This window comes from Lissotriton helveticus, chromosome 3_1 (assembly GCF_964261635.1).
Source record: "Lissotriton helveticus chromosome 3_1, aLisHel1.1, whole genome shotgun sequence".
Classification (NCBI taxonomy): domain Eukaryota; kingdom Metazoa; phylum Chordata; class Amphibia; order Caudata; family Salamandridae; genus Lissotriton; species Lissotriton helveticus.
The window spans coordinates 1,941,901,822-1,941,922,987 of NC_136061.1; the positions used below are offsets into that span (position 1 = coordinate 1,941,901,822).

The window sequence follows — 21,166 nt, forward strand, 5'->3', positions numbered from 1 at the left end:
TTTGGGATTCCTTAAATGCAATCGCAATTTAAGGAATCTCAATTTAGAGATTCCTTAAATTGCGATTTTTGCATTTGGGATGATGCATCCCAAATGCAAAAATACCGGTGGCAAAGGGGCAGATTCTGAGAATCTGCCCCTTTTCGACCAGATTTTTCTTTCATGCATCTGGGCCATAGACTTTCTTAGTCCCAAACTAGGATCTAGTTTCAAACACCCGCATTTAGCACCTGAAGTATTTAGCTTTAGTATGAAAGTAACTTATACTTTCCAACCCCATCCAGTGGATGTATCAATATTTAAAGGATGAGAAACTATCATTTTTTTCCAGCTGCAAAATTACTATATCAAGAAACTTCTTACATACTCACCTAGTGGGATTACATAAACCCAACAAATGTAAATATCCCACATAGATCTAGTTTACCCACAGGAGAAGACATTATTCACATCCACAAAGAAGGCATCATCCACATACATACATGTGAATATTTTCTTTGGACTTGCATAATCCTCACAGACCTACATATTTGGTTATACTAATATATTCCACAAACATTTAAGACAGACATAATTGCATATCTCTCACAGCCTTAAATATACCACGTGGATGCATGGCGAGAGATCTTTGCCTAAATGAGGTTCTGAACATACTCAGTCCAATAACATCTCTTACGTTTCTTATGCCATGCAGGTGCCCTTCTGGAACGGCTGCAATGAGGAGGAGCACTGCGTCCCAGATCTGGTGATGGATGCCAAGAATGATATCCCCACTGCAATGTGAGTACCCAAGCACTTGCTACCAGGAGTGTCAAATTCCGCTCTTTTGGGATCAGCAGTGTGATAAACCACCATCTAAGGATCAGCACTGTGAGTTTTACCCTTTGGGAGTCACTTTTGAACTCTCTTCCCATTTTCAGTCTAGTGGACACTTAACCTAGCATGTCCAGAAATGGGAACACCTATGCTTTTTTAGTCTCATCAAACTTTTGTAATCAGGAATCGGAGTACCCATCATGCTAGGTTCCCCAAATTCATGGAGTCTGAGGTGTGAGAACCCTCCTTTCTATTTTGAGGATTGTGAGAACCGACCCCACTCCCATCCCCGAGTTCAGCAGTATGAGTGCCAACCATCTCCTGGGCCCAGCAGTGTGAGCACTAACCCTCACTGACCCAGCAGAGTGATGTTTCTCCTGTAGAGTATTCTTCCTAAAGTTCTATACAACACAGTCTTGTTGAATTATATATGTTATTAAATTGCCATTCCTAGCTTCTAAAAGTTGACTCAAATAGCACATGCAGATTGGCGAATTATGGAAAATCTCCAGTATATGGCTATGAACTGTTAAAGACGCAATTAGATGCTAGAACAAAAAATATCTTTTAGTCCAAGTTTTTTCCCCCAAGAAGTCTGCATCCTCAAAATTTCATAGCCATATACTCCATAATTCCTCAATCTGCAGGTGCTATTTGTGTTAACTTCTGGAAGCTGGAAATTACAATTTAAGAGCACATTAATGAAGATGGCTGTGCTGTATAGAACTTGAGGAAGAATACCCTACAGGAGAAAAAGTGTTACAACACTGGGGGAGACCATCACAGGCCCTTTACACCATGTTAGCATGGCAAAACTGCACTCACGTGTAGGAGTCCTTCAGACTGCCGCACGTTGGGCAGCAGATTAGACACCATTTACTCTGGTGTGGGACCTGCCAGGTAAGGTGCCCTTTCGTGATGGGGCTTGCAGCAGCTTTGCCACTGGGAACACTGCCTCCCAGTGGTCCAGAGAGGAGGTTGGCCAGGACGTCCTCATTTTTGACAGATAACCCACCTTCCCCCTCTAACAGAGGACTTAAATGTAAATCATTATTATAAATCACATAGAGGAAATAATATCAGTAACTCAACAAATGTATCGATTATATGTCTTAATACCTCATTATTAAACATCACCTTAAGGGATCAATCACGCCGTTATAAAGCAAATCCATGCTCACCAAGTCTGACTTGAACATATTTAAATTAAAAGAGATACATTTAATAGCTGAGGAGATAAAGAATTTCTAAAGACTGTAATTCGTACAAAAAAGTGTAAAAAGTACATTCAACTAATTTATAAGAGGATCCCATTTTACCATCGATATGGGCAACATGAACCAGACATAGCTACTACTAGAAAGTAAATATATTCTGAGCTTAGTGGAAAGGAAAAGGGTCACATCCAGTAACTTCTGCATCTGGTGCCAACCGACTAAAATGCTGCCAAGTGGGAGTTATGTTAATTAATTTTGTAAAGCGCAGGTTCGCCAATGATTTCTCGGCGCTTCAGGGGATGCATCAAAAGAATGGTGTGTGACACAATTAATTGCATAAGTAGGCTTGTTTGAAAAGCCAACTCTTCAGATTTCTCCTGAAAAAAGCGAAATTATTTGTGAGTGAAGAAATGATGGTAAAGGGTTGCAGATGGATGGGTCGAGCATAAACTAAAAAGATGTGTCCGCCCATTTTCTCCTTTGTCAAAGTCGGAATGATTAGAAAGTGAGGCAATTCAGACTATTTCAAGCCACCAAAGCTATAATAATGGCGTGGGAGGCTAGTATTATTCGTTTTCAATGTATATTGACTTAACAAACACGGTTGTTGTGCTCATTTCTAAATTTAAAAAAAAGACAGCGCCACCATGTGGTGGACTGTCACTAGAGCCAGTGCTAACAATTAAGTGCCAGTGTCAAGCACCACAAACCACCGGAACAAATTAAGCACTGCCTATTGAACTTTTTTGGCTAGCAACTTAGGGCCGTCACCAGAGAGAGCTTTAAAAATAAGACAACATATTTTGAATCTAATTCCCAGTTCCAATGCCAGCCAGTGAAGGTCCCTTAATAGCGGGGTAATGTGGGAATTTCTCCGTAGTGTATACGTCAGTCTGGATGCTTGGTTCTAGATAGACAGCAGTCTGGGGAGCCTGATCTTTGAAAGGCCGATATATAGAGAGTTTGCGTAGTCCAATCTGAATATGACGCAGACCATTATTAATGTTTTTAGATCGTCTTGAGCGAGGAACATAGCAATCTTTTTTTATCCATCTAGAGACTGTTTCCGGATTCAGGAGAAGCTGTTCTGTAAAGCCTGTTTTCATTGGTGTTTGTTCTAGAGATCTATTTTGTTGTTTTCCACGTGTTGCAAATTCTGTACCATTCTGGGTCCTCGGTGTAGTTCTGCTCATAACTCTTAGGGTGTCCTTTTCCACGGATTGACAACACTGAAATAAAGTTGGACACCTGGAAATGGCCTTTATTTTAGCATCAAATTGCATACACATTATCACTTTAACCCTTTACGTGCTGCCGTCGGCCAACGGTCGTCACGGGCACTACCTCCCCAGTGCTGCGTGCGACCGTTGGACGTCCATTCAGCACTGGATAATGGACAGCGCAGCACTGGGGAGGTATATTTACGAAGCTCCTAAGGTGTTAAAGAAGAAGTCAATCATCAGATGTTCTTGTAAAGCCCATGAGCCGCCCGCATTGGCTGTGAAGAGGGCGTTTACTGCTGTTAGGCCAGAATCAAATCATTCAGAAAAAGAGACCTGTGTCCTCATTTATGAGGCTGTGCGTCACTTTTACACCAGCAGCATAAAAAATGTGCCTTGTTGCACCATATTTACAAAGTGACCTATCTAGGTAGATGCGTCACTTTGTAAACCCCTGCGCCACATTATACCTGCGCCAGGTATAATGTATGCAGGGGGCGTTCTGGCGCAAGAAAGGGTCATAGAAATGACAGTGAAATCTATAAGATATCACTGCGCCACTTCTAGGACACACATGCGTCAATTTCTTACGCCTGCCTCACAGCAGGCGTAAGACTGACGCAGGTCCTTTCACAGGGGGCTTGCCCCATGTGAAAGGACACATTGCTGGAGTTGCGTCACTTTTGTGACACTCTCCAGCAATGTGTCACTTTTGCGCCATACAGATACATCAGAAATACTGCCGTATCTGTAACTCCTTGCGCCATGATGCGTCATACTGTAAATATGACGCATCATTGGTGTCGCAATGAGTGCGCAGTGAAAAGTAACGCATTGCTGTTTTCACGCAGCGATGTGTCACCTTTCATAAATGAGGCCCCTGATGTTTCTCTCTTTTGCCCAAGCCTCTTAAGGGGAAAACTATTATAACCAGGCATCACACTGTGTTTTTTGTCCTCTGTTGCCTTTTGCCACAAGAAGAGTATCAAAAGGCTTTTGGAAAGTTACAGCACAATTCTACCAGAGGGGTATAGCATTCACGAAGCTCTATATAATATCATAATAGTAATTATGATATGGTTCGATATGATAAAAATAACTTTATTGGACGTTTGCAAACCAGCTATTGAAGATGATGAAAAACAGTAGAAAGTAATATCCAGCCAGGACTAATATTTGGATCCAAAAAGATACGAGTGACATAGAATGTTAGCATCATTTTCTTTCTTGGGTACCATACAGTGGTTTAAACACCCATATTCCACAAGGATGATGCCATACCAGTACAATATGTTTAATATATCAGAGAATAACACAATGTCTCGTGAAGCCCTGCTTCATGAAGTGGGAGGCATAGCCTGATTTCCTTCCTGGAAACTAGTTAGCCTCTAACAACAGCAGTGCATTTAGATAATGACAGCCCTAAAGCATTCTACTGAGCTTTATAATGATCCATTCTTTAGTCAACATTATATTCATGAATGGAAAGAAAACGTGAATGGTCTTATTCCAGTCAGTGCACCTTGGTAGCAGCATCACGCAGAGAAAAATCATGGGCAATCTCTTCCTTCAAGAGCAGGGGTTGCCAAACAGTGGGCCGCCAGCACATTTCTGGTGGGTCACGAGCGAGCAGAGCCTTTTCATTTTGTATTAATATTGTCCCCTTTGCTGTTCCTCAGATGTCAACGTTTTTAAAGCGAACTATGTGACAATCCTGCTGAGGTGAAAGAAAAGACTGTAAGATGTTGTTTTGTATAACACACAACAACATGTAAATACCTGTAAATGAACTGTACCCTTATTTCAGAATATCCTAGTAATAAGGAAAGAAAATGAAGTCCATTTTTCATAATTCTAAAGTGGGGTGGAAACAAACATTTTGATAGGCTCAAAACAAATGAAGACACTTTTACTTGGTGATGCGCAAATGATAACCCTGATTTCCACGTCATCATTTGTGTGCTCTAGAGATTTAATGATACAACAGTAGGTCTGTGCAGATGTAGTGGTTATGTAACCGACAGAGCGCTACTGCACCATGCTTTAGTAATATATTGGTGACAGTGGCCCACATGCATCAAGCATTTTTGCAGTCGCAGACGGTGCGATTCCTTAAAATCGGCCGTTTGCGAATGCAAAAGTGCTTGTTGGGATGCATCATGCCATTTTAGAAGTCGCATCTTTTTTACGATTTCTAAAATTGCATTAGCATTTAAGAAATTGCAATTGTGCGATTTCTTAAATGCTATGCATCATTATAGAAAAATATGCTTTTTTTTAAAATTGGAAGTGCAAATTACCACGAAGTTCAACTTCGTGGTAAATTGCGAAATTGATTAAATATGCACAAAAATGCATTTTTTAAACTGTAAAGTTACACACACACATGTCCTTAGGACATGTGTGTATGTAACTTATGCTGAAAAGTACATTTCAGGGGTGCATGGGGGGGTCCTTTGGACCCCCCCCTGCACCCATGAAATTTTCTAAGTGCCACTCGCAATTTCCATTGACTCCTATGGGCCTTTTGGCCCATAGGAATCAATGGAAATTGCGAAAATTAAGTTAAGAAATCGGTATTTCTTTGGGATTCGGTAAAAAATGCGATTTTTACCGAATCCCACAAGAATACCGAAAATATTGATGCATATCATTTTGCATTTCTTAATTTGCGATTCCTTATTTTTCGCAATTTAAGAAATGCAAAAAGACACAATGATGCATGTGGGCCAGTGTGCTTCAAAATGCACCACCAGTTACATACTAAATCTTTAACCCTAACCTGCTGAGCACATTTGCTACTCTTGGTGTGAAACTAGGATTTTTCACAATCCCTATTGCTTAATTGATGTAACATTGATGTAAGCACATCCACTCTAAGAATTGTTCCAGCACCACTGGTGCAAAGGTGCTAAACTGTGTCCCTAAGTCCAGTTTTAAAAGCAACCCTTGCAGGTATTCCTATGCAGACTCCACTCCGGGTGAACTTTCCAGGAATTTGAGCAACTGTTTTCTGTCTACTTCACAAAGCCATTTAAGCAGAGGATGTGCCCACTATACAGGATCATACACAATGATCCCACTTTTGAATGACTGTCACACATAAACTGAGAAATGTGGATGTGGCCTAACTAGCAGAGCTGCTGACTTTGGATCTGGGGAACCAGGTTTGAGTCCCGGCATTAGCTCAGGGCAAATCACTCAGTCTCTCATTATTAAAATGAAACTGACCTAATGTAATTTGATATTCCTGTAAAGCACTTCAATGCCTTCAGGAAGTGCTCATGCTATATAAAATTGTGTGAGTGCGTATATATATATATATATATATATATATATATATATATATATATATATATATATATATATATATATATATACATATATATATGTTCAAAAGTTCAAAACCATAAGCCAGGTCCGCAATCTCCGGAACACCAACACAGCAAAGAACACGAGACCAAGGAATCAGGTGAGCTTGTTATTTTAATAGCACCTTCACCAGCATAACGTTTCGGCCTGCACAGAGGCCTTGGTCACATGACGCAATGGAGAGCGTGGGCAAAATTTAAAGTGCAAGTGCTTAAATTTTAAAACATTTGATTGGACTGCGGCTTGAATAAGAAAACACCATAGAAGACATACTTGTCAAGGCACATATTGGGATTTTCCCAATGAATGAACACATCATTCCAATTTATGTGACACATGCCTAGTTAGTTAAATCCGTTTTGACTCACATCATTAACAATTTAAGATATAAAAAGTTGCAATTTGGAGGCTCATTCCATAATAATATTTACAAGGTAAATACAAGTAACACAGTTTACGGATGAATCCATATACCGTAAATGAACAATCAGCTGACGCGAGCTAATTCTCTCCTTCTGGCATATGGTTAGCATGCTATCATCAGATGTGTAAACACAGAGGGGAGGAAGATAATGAGAAAAAATAAATATAATATTTTTACTCCTTCCTGCCCTCCAATAACTGTATAAATACAAACAATATATTTGCCTTTTTCCTAATGTGCCTAAGTTTTCTAAATAATCTAATAAACACACTTACTAGGTCCAATTTCATGCGTGATAAGTGAATAAATGAAAATTCAAAAAAGTGAAAAAACATTCAAATGATTTATGGTCTTATTGTAGGCTGCTCCCAACCTACACATTTGATGTTGGTGACATAATACAATACCAGGAACCGGACTACAAAAGGACAAGCTATGACTCAAACTGCTGAGGATACTATTTTGGTTAGGACGTGTAGTCAAAGACTGTTATAGGAACCTGTACAAGGAATGATGGAATAATATGGCAATATGAAGGTGCGCTATATATTTTATAGGCCTAATGAGCTACATAGGGAGGATTTTTACAGACAATTATGGAGATCTTCCGTAGAGTTCAGACCCCAAGGGGTCTTACTGTTCAACTCTAATATATACTTTGTCTCTAGAGCTCTGAGAATGCCCTCCCTGTCGCCGCCTCTTCTCAGAGGACCCACTGTGTCAATCGCATAATATCTAAGGAGTGCACTGTTGTTACCATGACACTCCCTGAAATGCCTAGCAACTGGGTACGTGGCATCACTTGTATTGATGGCTCTAATGTGCTGGAGCACCCTCTTGTGGACCTGCAATTTGGTACTCCCAACATATCGCTGGCCACACGGGCACTCCAGCACATATACCACGTACTCACTCTTGCAGGTCAGCTGTTTTGTGATTTTACGGGGCATAGGAGAAAATGGAGTAATATATTCGGTCTTACTGACTCCATGTAAGCAGGCCTTACAGCTAGAGCACTTCCTGAAACCTTTACTGCCTGCTAGCCAATTCTTTGGTGCAATCACTTCAGGACTAGATTTTACTAATGCATCCTGCATGGAGTATGCTTTCCTGAATGTGATCGCAGGTTTCTTTAACATATGCTCACCAATAACTGGATCAAATCTTTCTAGATCCCAGTGTTTGTTCACAATTTTTCTCAATGCCCCATGCTGCCTGTTAAAGGTCCAGATCAATCTGGTTGGTTGCTTATTCTCATTGACAGTGGGTTTCAGCATCTTTTTATGTACCATGGCGGCCTCTCGGGATAGGGCATTTGCTTTCGCCATTGCCGCATCTAATATGCTTACCCTATATCCTCTAGCTAGGAACCTTTGTTTGCTGGCCTCTTGAGCTAGTTTGCACTGGGCTTCTGTGCTATACACACGCCTGATCCTGAGCATCTCCCCATAGGGGATGCTCCTTATCAGGTGTGGCGGATGATGGCTCATAGCGTGAAGCACCGTATTGCCAGCCGTGGGTTTCCTGTACAGAGTTGTTTCCAGACGGCCCTCAATGATCTCGATCGTAATATCCAAAAAATTAGCTTGGCTCTGACTGATATCTGAGGTAAAAGCCAGGTTATAATTATTACAATTTAACCTTTCAATGAACTGGATAGCTTCTGCCTGTGTCCCCTGCCAGATTAGAAACACATCATCGATGTATCTGTACCACCGTATGATGTGCTTCTTACAGATGTCATGGTGTTCGCCATAGCGGACCTGTCTCTCCCAGTAGCCCATATGCAAACAGGCATAACTGGGAGAAAAACAGGCCCCCATGGCGACACCTCTAACCTGCTGGTAGTGTTGATTGTGGAACATAAAATAGTTGTTATGTAAGCAGAAACTAATCATGGAAATCAACATTTTGTTATGTTCTAGCAGTTCAATCGTTCTCTGTCCCAGATAAAACTGGATTGCTCGTACCCCATCCGTATGTACTATACTAGTATACAAGGATGTAACGTCTAAAGTTATCAACCAATATTCCGGATTCCACTCAATTTCCTTGATCTTTCTTAGAAAGTCGCTGAAATCCTGGATATATGATGGAAGTCCACAGACGTACTCCTGTAAAAACGAGTCCACATAGACTGTAGTCTTTTCTAAGAGCCCCCACATGCTGAGATAATAGGCCTCCCCGGGGGCTTGATGGCGTCCTTGTGGACTTTGGGGATGAGGTATAGGACTGGGGTGATGGGGTGATCATTCTTCAAAAACTTTAGTTCATCCATGCTGATAAGACCTGATGACCGCCATCCCATCAACAAGGAATAAAACTCAAATTGAGCTTTTCTGACCACCCCTACGTCACAATGTTTGTAGCAGTTAGTATCATTCAGTTGATGGAGTGCTTCCTCCATATACAAACTTCTTGGCCACAAAACGACGTTGCCGCCTTTGTCCAATTGACGCACAATCATGTTGCCATCTTTTTGGATTTTGTTCACGAGATCAGAATATTTCTGGTTTCGCCTGTGTTTATATTTATTGATTTTGAGCGTCTATACATACAGGTCTTTTATCTCCTTGGTAGTTGCCTCATGAAAAATATCAGTGTTATCAAATGTCATCAGTGGTGTGAAGGTGGAACGAGGTTTGAACTTGGTTTGGCTGCTTAGATTGGTGATTGGTATGTCCTGTACACTCTGTGAGACTGATTGTTCTAATCTCAATGCCTCCATATCCTGGATTAATGGTACATCATTTACTGCCAATCCCAACCTTGTTGTTGTGTCCTCAATTCTCTCAGAACCCCTGCGTGACTTACTACTGGTAAAGTGTTTTCTTAACTTCAATTTGTGCGTGAATTTAAATAAATCTATTCGCATTCCAGCATAATTGAAGTCACACGGTGGGCAAAAGGATAAGCCCATCGACAAAATGTGCAATTCCGAATCCGATAGTTTCGTCGGGGTAAGATTTATTACTGAGAGACCAAAATTATGAGCTGTTGACTAACCAGTTACTTTTTGTTCCATTTTCTGTTTGGATTTTTCCACTTTTGTTTCACGCCTTGCATTGGCTTGTCTCCGCTCTCTCCGCCTGATGTTGAGGCTTTTGCTTTTGATTGCGGCTTTATCCTGGGACGTAGAGTGTCTCGCCTGTCCTGCCGAACACAGTCCAGTTCCTGTGCCAGGGTAAGCCGGGTAAACCCCAATTGCGCTCCACTTCTACTTGCCTCTGAGTCTGAACAGCTATCCATATTGGAGCTCAACTCTGCATTAGAGGAACTTTGTGATAGTCTTGTTGATGGTGCGTTTTGTGTACCAGGGACAATTTGGGACAAACTGGGTTTCGCTGCTTTAATGGCATCGTATTTGCGCGCGAAAGTAAATATGCGCCCCTCCAGATAGTCATTCTTATCCCTTTGAAACTTGTATTGTTTTCTCTTAATAATGATGTCTTTCTCCTTTTGTACCCGCACCAGCATCTCCTCTCTAAGTTTAGTGCATTCCGCGATCATATCTGCACCCAATTTCTCTATTTCATTATTCAGTTCCTGAATTTGCATTTGAATTTTTCTGCGGTCAGATTCAGCATAGCGAATTAGAATCTCCACCAGCCTTCGAGAGGAATCCAAATTACATTCAGCCCATTCCCTGAGCATCTCGGGGTCCGGTTGCTCATAGCTGGGGCCAGCATGATCCTCAGCCCCCGGGGAATGCGGTTGACTTCCAAATATCGGCTCAGGGAGCGATGCTCCCACCACTTAGACTGCTCACGCTTTGTGAGTTTTTCCAACTGTTTGAATTTGTCACGGGCACAGGAGCCTGCACTTAAGACTGGTTCCGTGGTAACTGTCAAACCCGACCCCCCAGCCGGGGAGTCGTCAAATATATCGAGGGCTGTCACTTCCCTCCCTCTCCGAGCGCCTGCTGACATCGTGCTTCGATGATGTTCAAACGCAATTTTGCGTACTCACTGTTTGACGGATTCCAGCACTTAATGTGAGAACCGCCGAACACGACAGAAACTCCTCCACCAGACTTTCCTTCCCACACGGAGCTGCAACGGGCGTCGTGAACGGTCTGAGACTGCCGTCCCACCGCGCCTAGCCTGATTTCAGATACCGAAGTTTTTACAAGGCGTCCAGGGGCTTGAACGGTCTCTCCCCAACGGGAGCAGTAAAAACGACCTCCGGGTCACCAGGGGTCACAGCTTCCTGCCGTTCAGCCACTTGTAGAGGAGGGGTCTCGTAACGCAGGAGAAGCACTCAACCGGCTAACAAATGTTCAAAAGTTCAAAACCATAAGCCAGGTCCGCAATCTCCGGAACACCAACACAGCAAAGAACACGAGACCCAGGAATCAGGTGAGCTTGTTATTTTAATAGCACCTTCGCCAGCATAACATTTCGGCCTGCACAGAGGCCTTGGTCACATGACGCAATGGAGAGCGTGGGCAAAATTTAAAGTGCAAGTGCTCAAATTTTAAAACATTTGATTGGACAGCGGCGTGAATAAGAAAACACCATAGAAGACATACTTGTCAAGGCACATATTGGGATTTTCCCAATGAATGAACACATCATTCCAATTTATGTGACACATGCCTGGTTAGTTAAATCCGTTTTGACTCACATCATTAACAATTTAAGATATAAAAAGTTGCAATTTGGAGGCTCATTCCATAATAATATTTACAAGGTAAATACAAGTAACACAGTTTACGGATAAATCCATATACCGTAAATGAACAATCAGCTGACGCCAGCTAATTCACTCCTTCTGGCATATGGTTAGCATGCTATCATCAGATGTGTAAACACAGAGGGGAGGAAGATAATGAGAAAAAATAAATATAATATTTTTACTCCTCCCCGCCCTCCAATAACTGTTTAAATACAAACAATATATTTGCCTTTTTCCTAATGTGCCTAAGTTTTCTAAATAATCTGATAAACACACTAACTAGGTCCAATTTCATGCGTGATATATATATAATAAAGCACTGGGTCTCATTTTAAGACAAAAAAGGGATATGAGGCCTTACCCCTTACTCTGCTTCAGAAGGGATTTTTCAAATGTGCTAAAATCACTTGTATCAACACCAAGATTTTCAGAAGCCTTGTGATTTTATTGAACAGATACCACAGGCCAGCACCCCACTCTGAAAAGTCTTCAAGCTCCAGTGCAGTTCACCACCTGTCACTTTTATGGGTAGATCAATATCTTGCTCACGGTCCTATAAAGACATATCGAAGTGCGTGGTCAAGGTTGTGACATTTACAAACAATTTCTGTTAGAGAGGAATGCAAGACATTGTAAGGAGTATTTTCTTTTGTTATTTCACAGCATTTTGAAAGTATGGCTACTATAACATTAAAAACAATCACCCCGCCTCATGTCTGTTAAAGCTAAGTGGATCTTGAAAGTTTGTAGTTCTGAAAAGTGGATCCTGGTGCTAAAAAGTTTGGGAAGCACTGTTCTAGAGACATAAGTTCAGATGTAGAAAGCTATTGAGTATTTCTTAACTAAGCAAATTGCTTTATCAGCCCATTAGGAAATGCTAAACAGCCTTTTGGCATGTACAAAGGTCGTTTGGGAATCTACCAGTAGAAATCGCATTTTGTGACACCCAGATAGGAAATCGCAAATAGAGATTTCCGATTTGCGATTCCCTTTGCACATGTACAAAAGATTTCCTAAATGCAAATTGGACATTTAGGAAATGCTATTACCACTGACTCAAAGTCGATGGTAACCATGTGCAATTTAAAAAAGCACTCCAAAATGTTTTTTTCAAAGTGCAATAAAGCGCACACATGCCCCTAGGGCATTTGTGCACTTTGCATGTGCACCACTTTTTTTGGGGGTGCAGCAAACGGGAGCTTAGGCTGAACATCACCCTTCCATGACCATTTACTAATTTGTGATTTCCTATTAGAAAATTGCAAATTAGGAATAGGAACTAATGGTTTGCTATTACTAATAACGATTCCTACTCTGAACCCGTGATCAAGGTCTTGGATAGACTGAAACGCGTTGGACTGCATTGTTTTGTCTGCGAAAATGTTGCTGCCAAGGAAATAAAAGGAATTGGAGAACAACAGTACTCGTGAGTGCGAGTGGATTTGTTCCGATGGGAATATCCAGCAAAAATCTCCTTGCTAAAAAGATATATTTATGTGATAGCGACGGTTTACATCTTTTTTGATTGCTAATAAATCCACACATAATTAATTATGCTGACATTGCTTTGTAACTGTGTGGCATGGTTCCCCCAATGCGTATTAGATATGTGAATATGTGCTCATATGCTTAGCAATGACTGAATTCCTAACATGACATTGTAATACTATCATATAGTTTAAATATATTACACACAATGTTTTAAAATCAATGTTTAGAACTGGATAGAAAAAGTTACATAAAAATTCCTCACCCCTACTTCCAAGCTTTTTCTGTACCTATATAACCCACTTTAGTCCTCTGAACTGCTTCACACGCAGTTTTATAAAACTCCTAAATGTTTTAAAAAATAAATAAGCAGTTGCGGCTTGTGGGTGTGGGGAATGGGGGGTGGCAGTTAAAAAAAGCAACAGTAACAGGAACCATGCATATTCCCTCCACTCAGGCAATCACAACGCTGAAATGTCAGCATTGTGATTGGTCCGGACAGCGCACAGTAGGCCGCCTGTAGGGAGACCATTTTCTCTCTGTAGGCTGCATGCAGCCTGCATTGAGAAAATGTAGAGTGCGCATGACTGGTTTAGTCATGTAGATGACCGACCACACACTCAGGGTCCACAACAGTGGGCAAGCCACTCCTCCCAGGCCCGCCCGCCCCCAACCAGGAATACCCTCCTGCTGAACCCCAACCAGGCATACCCTGCCATCTGCTTTCTCGCAGTGTGAGAAGCAGAAACATAAAATGGTAATGGAGGAGCCGCCCCTGTAAATAAGTGATCCATAGCCAACAAGAACCAGTCCCAGGGAATTTGTTCCCTGTGTGTTGGAAAGTGTTTTTATTAATTTATTATTTAAGGAGTAATCTAAAGCACTCATTGTCAGTTTTTGGTTCCTTTCGACACTTGACAATGAAAAGTACAGTTTGCTGGTGGGAGCAAAGATCAAAGTACAGTCAGACGTTAACCATCTCCTAAATACTTTACTTAGAAGCTTTTTTAGTCTGAAAAGTTTGAGCAGTGAAAAAATATCAACGTGTAGGATCTATAAACTTTTCCCTTTGCTGTCTTCTTTTTGACTGGCTTTTTCAATACATTTTGAATCAGTATGAAAGTCAAAGCTATGTCTGTGAAACAGGGGTGCATTTGTGCTGTCATATAAAGGGATATCAGCACAATGTGGCATTTCATGCGATAAGATGCCAGTCTTCCAAGAGGCAGTACCAGATCTGTGTGTGATATAATGTGCACTGCAGTCGCCCACCACCACCTGGTCTCTGGGAATAAAGTTCTACACCTGTTGCCCATGCTGTACCCGAGCAATTTGTGCGAAACATGCTTCACTATGGATGCCTATGTTGTCATATGTCACTTGTATAGCATAATACTCCCACTAATATAGCACAGTGGCACTATAACTCTCCCGGGCAATTACAGGTGGACCTGCATGTTTGGTTGTAGAATTGTGTGGTTGTCGCATGTCCTACGTGGGAACAGTTGGGTGAAGTGCATGACTTGTGGTCTGTTCTTGTTGCTGCAAACGTGATGCCACGTAGTGTGTGCCTCATTTAAAGTGTTTATGAGAGATAAAGCACGATTCGAGCAGCTTTAATTTATCTGAAAAGTAATGCAGCACTTCTTTGTAAGTAGTTTTGTCCTATTTTGCACTGTGATTCACTTAGTTTCGTAGTCGCTGAGTGTTTTCTTGGGGTTACATAGGTATCACTTAATAGATAAAAAGTTGTGTGTTCATGTCTTTCGAAAAGCAAGGTGTATTTTTTGTTTAATATCTGGGTGGACAGGGAATTTCACATCCTGCTAGCTTGCACTAAGAAAGCCCACCCTTGTTGTGTCAATGAGGTTCTTCTGTTTGATGGAAGTTTGTGTGTCAACCGTGTAGCGGTAACCTGACAGACAAAAGAATTGAATTAGGCCAGACAAAGGGCTCCGATAGATGTTGAAAAGATGGGCAGATATGGTTGAGGTCTGGGGGCGCTGATTCTCTATTGGTAGGGTTTGGAGGTGAACAGTGTTAGAAATGAGATTCTGCAGCTCTGATTGGATAGGAAGTAAGAGGTCCACTCATCAGCGTTTCTCTGGATGCCCACATTCTCCAGGGTGGTCACTAATGTTGGTTGGTGGACCGTGTCGAAAGCAGCAGAGAGGTCCAGCAGGGCACTAGTAAAACATAATAATAGCTAAAATTAAGTATCAATTAAACTGCGTCTGATGATTGTTCACAGTAGATATAAAAGGATGTTGAGGACATTTCTTGTTTTGCAGTCACTGTTGTCCACATCTAATACGTGTTTTCCCCAAAACGGACGCTCACTTCCTAACAATCCACTCCTCTTTAATTACAGTCACTATCCTCTCCACATAAGTCAATGATCTCTGGATTTCGGTTCTATAGCGAGAGAAAGTGATAGAGCGTGAGATCAGTGCTAATGTTAAGGTTCACAATGTATTAAACTCAGAAGTGTCAACATATATGTTGGCCCTGCTGAGTTCATAATCGTGCCTTGCAGGTCTTGCACTAATGTTCACTGTGACATGCTGCTCTTCCATGATGAGCCTAGCCTGATAACAGCTCAGTCACTTACAGGTGAGTTCTATTCTTCCTTGACAATTTCCCAAACACAAAAGGTGAGACTTCACTTGGGACAGAGACAGCCCCCCTTCCCTCCCAATTCCACAGCTGAGAAGAAACCCAACCTCCCCCACCCACAACAAGCATTTTCAATGCAATGGTTTCGACTTTGGAAAAGTTGGAGCTATTGGCATTGTAAATGTCAAAATTTTAATTTATGTGTTTTTGTTTTGAGAATAGCCAAATAGATGGCATTGTCAATTACATTGCCATTAGCTGAATCTCTTGCAAATCTTAGACTTATGGTACCCTACGGATGAGCTCAGCAGACAGCAATTACTACTATACACACACCTAGAGCCACAGACACACAATGCAGCCACACATACACCGAGAGCCACACACAGACACACACACCCTGAGCCACATACATATACATACCCTGAGCCACATACATATACATATCCAGAGCCACACACGCACACACCCAGAGCCACACAAACATACACACCCAGAGTCACACACACCCAGAGAAACAAACACTAAGAACAAGCTAAACACATACAGAGTCAGCCCCATACACACACACATACCTAGAGACACACACACACTCAGAGCTAGCTACACACATACTCTCGGAGCTAGCCCCACACACACATACACTAAGAGCCCAACACAGATACACACACTAGGAGAGCCACACACACACACCTAGAGCCACACACATACACACCCAGCGCCACACACATACACACCCAGAGCCACACACACACTCCGAGCTAAAGGCACACACACAGAGCCACACAAACACCCAGAGCCACACAAACACCTAGAGCCCCACACACACCTAGACACACACACACTCCGAGCCACAGACACACACTTAGAGCCACACAAATGCACACACCCAGAGCCACACAAACACACTCAGTCACACACACACACACACCCAGAGCCACACACACTTCGAGATACATACCCAGAGCCACACACACACCCAGAGCCACACACACACCCAGAGCCACACACACACCCAGAGCCACACATACACACCCAGAGCCACATACACACACCCATAGCCACACAAACGCACACACGCAGAGCCCCACACACACCCAGAGTCACACACACATACTCAGAGACACAGACACACCTAGAGCCAAACAAACACACATACCTAGAGCCATACACACACATACCCAGAGATACACACTCGGAGGCACACACACTCTGTCAGAGTTACACACACACATCCAGAGCCACACACACCCAGAGCCCCATACACAGACACACACACCCAGAGCTACACAAATGCACATATCCAGAGCACCTCACACATCCAGAGCCACACACACACACACCCGAGCCACACACACACACCCGAGCCACACACACACACCCGAGCCACACACACTTTGAGCCACACAGACACACACACCCAGATCAACACACATCTAGAGTCACACAGACACACTAATAGCCCCACACACACATTCAGAGCCACACACATATACACCCAGAGCCTCACACATACACACCTAGAGCCACACACACACTTATAGCTACAGGCACACACCCAGAACCACACAAACTCTCACACCCAGAGTACCACACACACCTAGAGACACACACACACATACACTCTCGAGCTGTGACACGGAATCCTGGTACTTTAGGATAAACAAGGCTGTAAACACGCGCATGGTTTAGAAATATCCGTGTATCAGGGAATGCGCTGCTCTGAAATCGGAGCAAACATCGACTTCATATTTCATATCCTGATAATGTCACGTGCACACCTCGAGTTGTCTGAGGCGCAGGCGTGAATATTCGGTTATTTTTTTTAACAAGTTGTGTTCCCTGTGCTAATACTGCAATATTTACGAATTTCAAACCCACGATGTGCGCCCCACGAGGGAACTAAACGCACACACCTGGGGCCTTATTTATGAAGGCCTTGCGCCGCCGGTGCGTCACTTTTTCTCATTTTAAAAGTGGCGCACCGGCGGCGCAAGGCCTTCATAAATAAGTCCCCTGGAGCGGGGCAAGGAGAACCGAGAGCAGGGTTTGTTCTCAGTTTGCCACGAATTTCGACCTTGCTACATCTGAAGTCCCCGCTGTGTGAGGGGGACGAGCGGGCATTTAGCGGGGGCTGATGACCCCTGCAGGACGCTAGATACCGCCAGGGGTTCCTATAGCAGAGCCCGCTATGATCTGAAGGCACCGGCTGGAGTCCGGGGTGCAGGGGCGGGCAGTATATTTACCGAGAGTAAACCGGGTTTAGGACGCAATCTGACCCTGGACAGGTGCTCTGCATATTCAGCGAATTCAGTTCCACCAAAGGGGTAAAGTCACCCCTGGAGCGGCCAGGAAACGGGACTGGGGGGTTGAATTCCTCAGTCCCTAATCAGATTCGCAGTGTGATCTGTAGCGCAAACTAGCATCATTGGCGGCGCGGCTGCATGTGGCTGGTGCAGTCCGAGCGCACATCCCCAGGGCCTGCCAAGCGTCAGACATTTTCAGGGGCTGGGCACCGGCACATCACGCTTTGCCCTGGCTGGTCGCTGCCACTGTTAGCGCAAAGGTCGGTGCGGAACTGTATTAACACGCGTGCGGTCAGTGCAAGTTCGAAATATCTGTCCCAACATTCACCTGTGCGATGCACAAGTATCCGTGCAAAATGACTCCTGTGCATTCACTGCAACCCCTAAATAGTTGTGCTACAGTTCCCCCGTGCATGTTCTTTACTCCAGAAACATTGGTTCACTATTTATTGCACTGGTGCAACGGATGTAGTACAGAAGTGTCAGTGTGAAAATACACGAGCGCCAATATAGCCCATCGAACCAAGGAAGGACACGGGAGTGGCGCACGCACCTGGCCGCGTCCTCATCCGGCCCTTCTGAGACCAGCGCATATTTTAGGCCAGAAATGACGCAGTGATGGGATTGGGGTGCGGGCTTTCTGAGGGAGGTGAGGGGGATGCAGCGCCTTCCACCGCAGGCTCGCTCCGCTACCAGCAGCAAGAGCAGGGAGGGGTCTTCGGCGGCCCACGCGGCGCTATTACAGCGCACTGAAGTGGAAAATGGACTTCCAGGCCCCTTTGTACCGAGGGGAAGGGGCAGCCCCCCCCCCCTCCACAGGGGTAAGCAAACTCAATCAACTTATGGACGCTAGTCTTTCACCACAAAACGGAGATGGGGAGGGGGGGTTAAACAGCAGAACTCGACCCTCCCCCCACCCCCAGCACTGTCGCTCTCTCCACCTCACACCAGCTACATTTTATTTTTTATCTATTTTATTTTATGCGGTTTTATATAGCGCAAACTTTACCCGAAGGTGTCAGAGCGCTTTACATAAGAACCAGGTGCAAAACATAAGGATTTAGGATTACATGCGTTATATAAAAGAAACAAACAGAAAAAAATGCAAATGTACAAGATGTAAAGTCACACATCCGGGCCCCCAGCACTAGCCTCTCACACCAGCCCCCCCCCTGCCAGGACTCTCCGTCGGGGGAGCCCAGAGACACTGCACCCCGCGAGAATCAGCCCCCCGCACAGACAGACATCCATAGGTGGCTGCCAACAGCAGCGTCCCCCACCCCACCCCCACCCCCGTGCATGGTCTGGGTGTCTCGGGGGTGTTTCCACTCGTTGGGGGGGGGGCTCCTCCAATGCGTTCCGTGTGTCAACAAGTCCCACAAACACGCTCTGGGCGGGGGTTTGTTTGTTTTTCTTCTTTTTGTTTTTTTGCTCTGGGAATCTTCGTCCGGGGCTCACTGAGGAGTTAAGAGGGAAACCGGCACTACACGCGCTTCCCGGATCGTGTGAAGGATTGTGTGGCAACACAAAAACAGCAAACACCCCCTGCCCCAGCCCTCCACACTGCATTAAAGGCAGGGCTGGTTGTGCGTTCAGGGCTGAGGCGGGGGCCTCGGGGCCCCCCTGAGCCTGTGTGCACCGCAGCATCACCGCCGTGGTGATACATGTGAACACACACACACCCCGTGCCCCAGCCCTCCACACTGCATTCAAGGAGTCAGGCTTCCTTGTGAGTTCAGGGCTGTGGTGGGAGGCCTCGACGCCTTCAGATCAGGCCCGCCTGGGCTGCGTGCATCGGAGCACCACCACCGGGCCTGTGTGCACGAGCATCACCGCCGGGCCTGTGTGCACGAGCATCACCGCCGGGCCTGTGTGCACGAGCACAACCGCCTGGCCTGTGTGCACCGCAGCATCACCACCGTGGTGTCACATATGAACACACGCACGCCGTGCCAGCATGCAGCTTCAGACTGGTGTGTGTGGCACAAAAGCTGTTGTCTCTGCACCCTGGTGCACAGGGCAGGGCTGCCCAGCCAAGGGCCTCGACAGGGGTGCACTGAGGAGGGGGGTCAGCTCCGGAGTTGGAGGGGTGTGGGGGGTGGGGGGAGCGCAGGCACCCGGGGCTCCAGAGACTCTTCGTTGCACCATCTTCGGATCAATGCACATTATTCAGAAACGGAGGTCTGCCCTCCTACAAATGAAACCCCCTCACGCGTGCTCACGTGCTCTAGAAAGAAGAGGCCGAGGGTGCTGTGCACGCTCCGCTGTGCACGCGCTGCACTGGGAGGTCGTCGGTGCGTGTGTGTCACCGCCTGTCAGGAGCACTTTCCGTGTCTAGGCGCTGCACGCATACATGTGACCGCACGACGCGTGTCCTCGCTGCGTGGACGCGGGGTGGCTGCGCACAGTGTCTGCCGCAGCTGCCCTGGAAACACACGTGTGCATGTGGGCACTTCAAATGTGAACATGTGTGGAGAGCGTTAGTAGAAGGGAGCGTTAGGCCGGCAAGGCATGTTTAATCACGCGAGGGATTCTGTACAACAGCAGAGAGGTGTGTGCGTGTGTTGTCTGTGCGTGTGTTGTCTGTGCGTGTGTGGTGTGCCCTCGTGTGTTGGGTGTGCGAGTGTGTATGGTTTAGTACTTACCATTGCTTTTTATAGATCCCTTGGACGGTAAAACGCTTGTTTCATCTTCGGAGCGCTAGCTTCGCAGTACCATCTATCTAAATGCAACAAAACCTTTATAAAAAGATAAACAATATGCATCTTACCTGAACGAAAATATAAACAACACCAATCCGGCTGAAGACACTCCCGTAAAGACGAAAACAACAGGGAAAGAAAAAAAAAAGTAAACCCCGCCCACCGCCGCACTGACGTTTCCAAAGGGGCCGGATGAGAAAAACATCCCAGGAACGCCCACGAGTCGCCTCTGGATTTGACGGACGCCTCTGTTTGCCAATGGCTAGCGTCCATTTATGGAGCTAGCCAATGAGAAACAGAGGCGGTGCCGACATCCATACTGTTGACA

The 21,166-nt window shown here is 44.6% G+C and overlaps 1 protein-coding gene across 1 annotated transcript in view; it reads left to right on the top strand.

The window, feature by feature from the left end:
* ITGA11 (integrin subunit alpha 11) overlaps window positions 1-21,166 on the top strand; it is a 603,504-nt gene that overhangs the window by 432,080 nt on the left and 150,258 nt on the right. Inside the window, exon 19 of the mRNA XM_078683461.1 lies at window positions 695-780. Coding sequence (XP_078539587.1) covers window positions 695-780 — 86 coding nt within the window. The remainder of the gene's footprint in view (window positions 1-694; window positions 781-21,166) is intronic.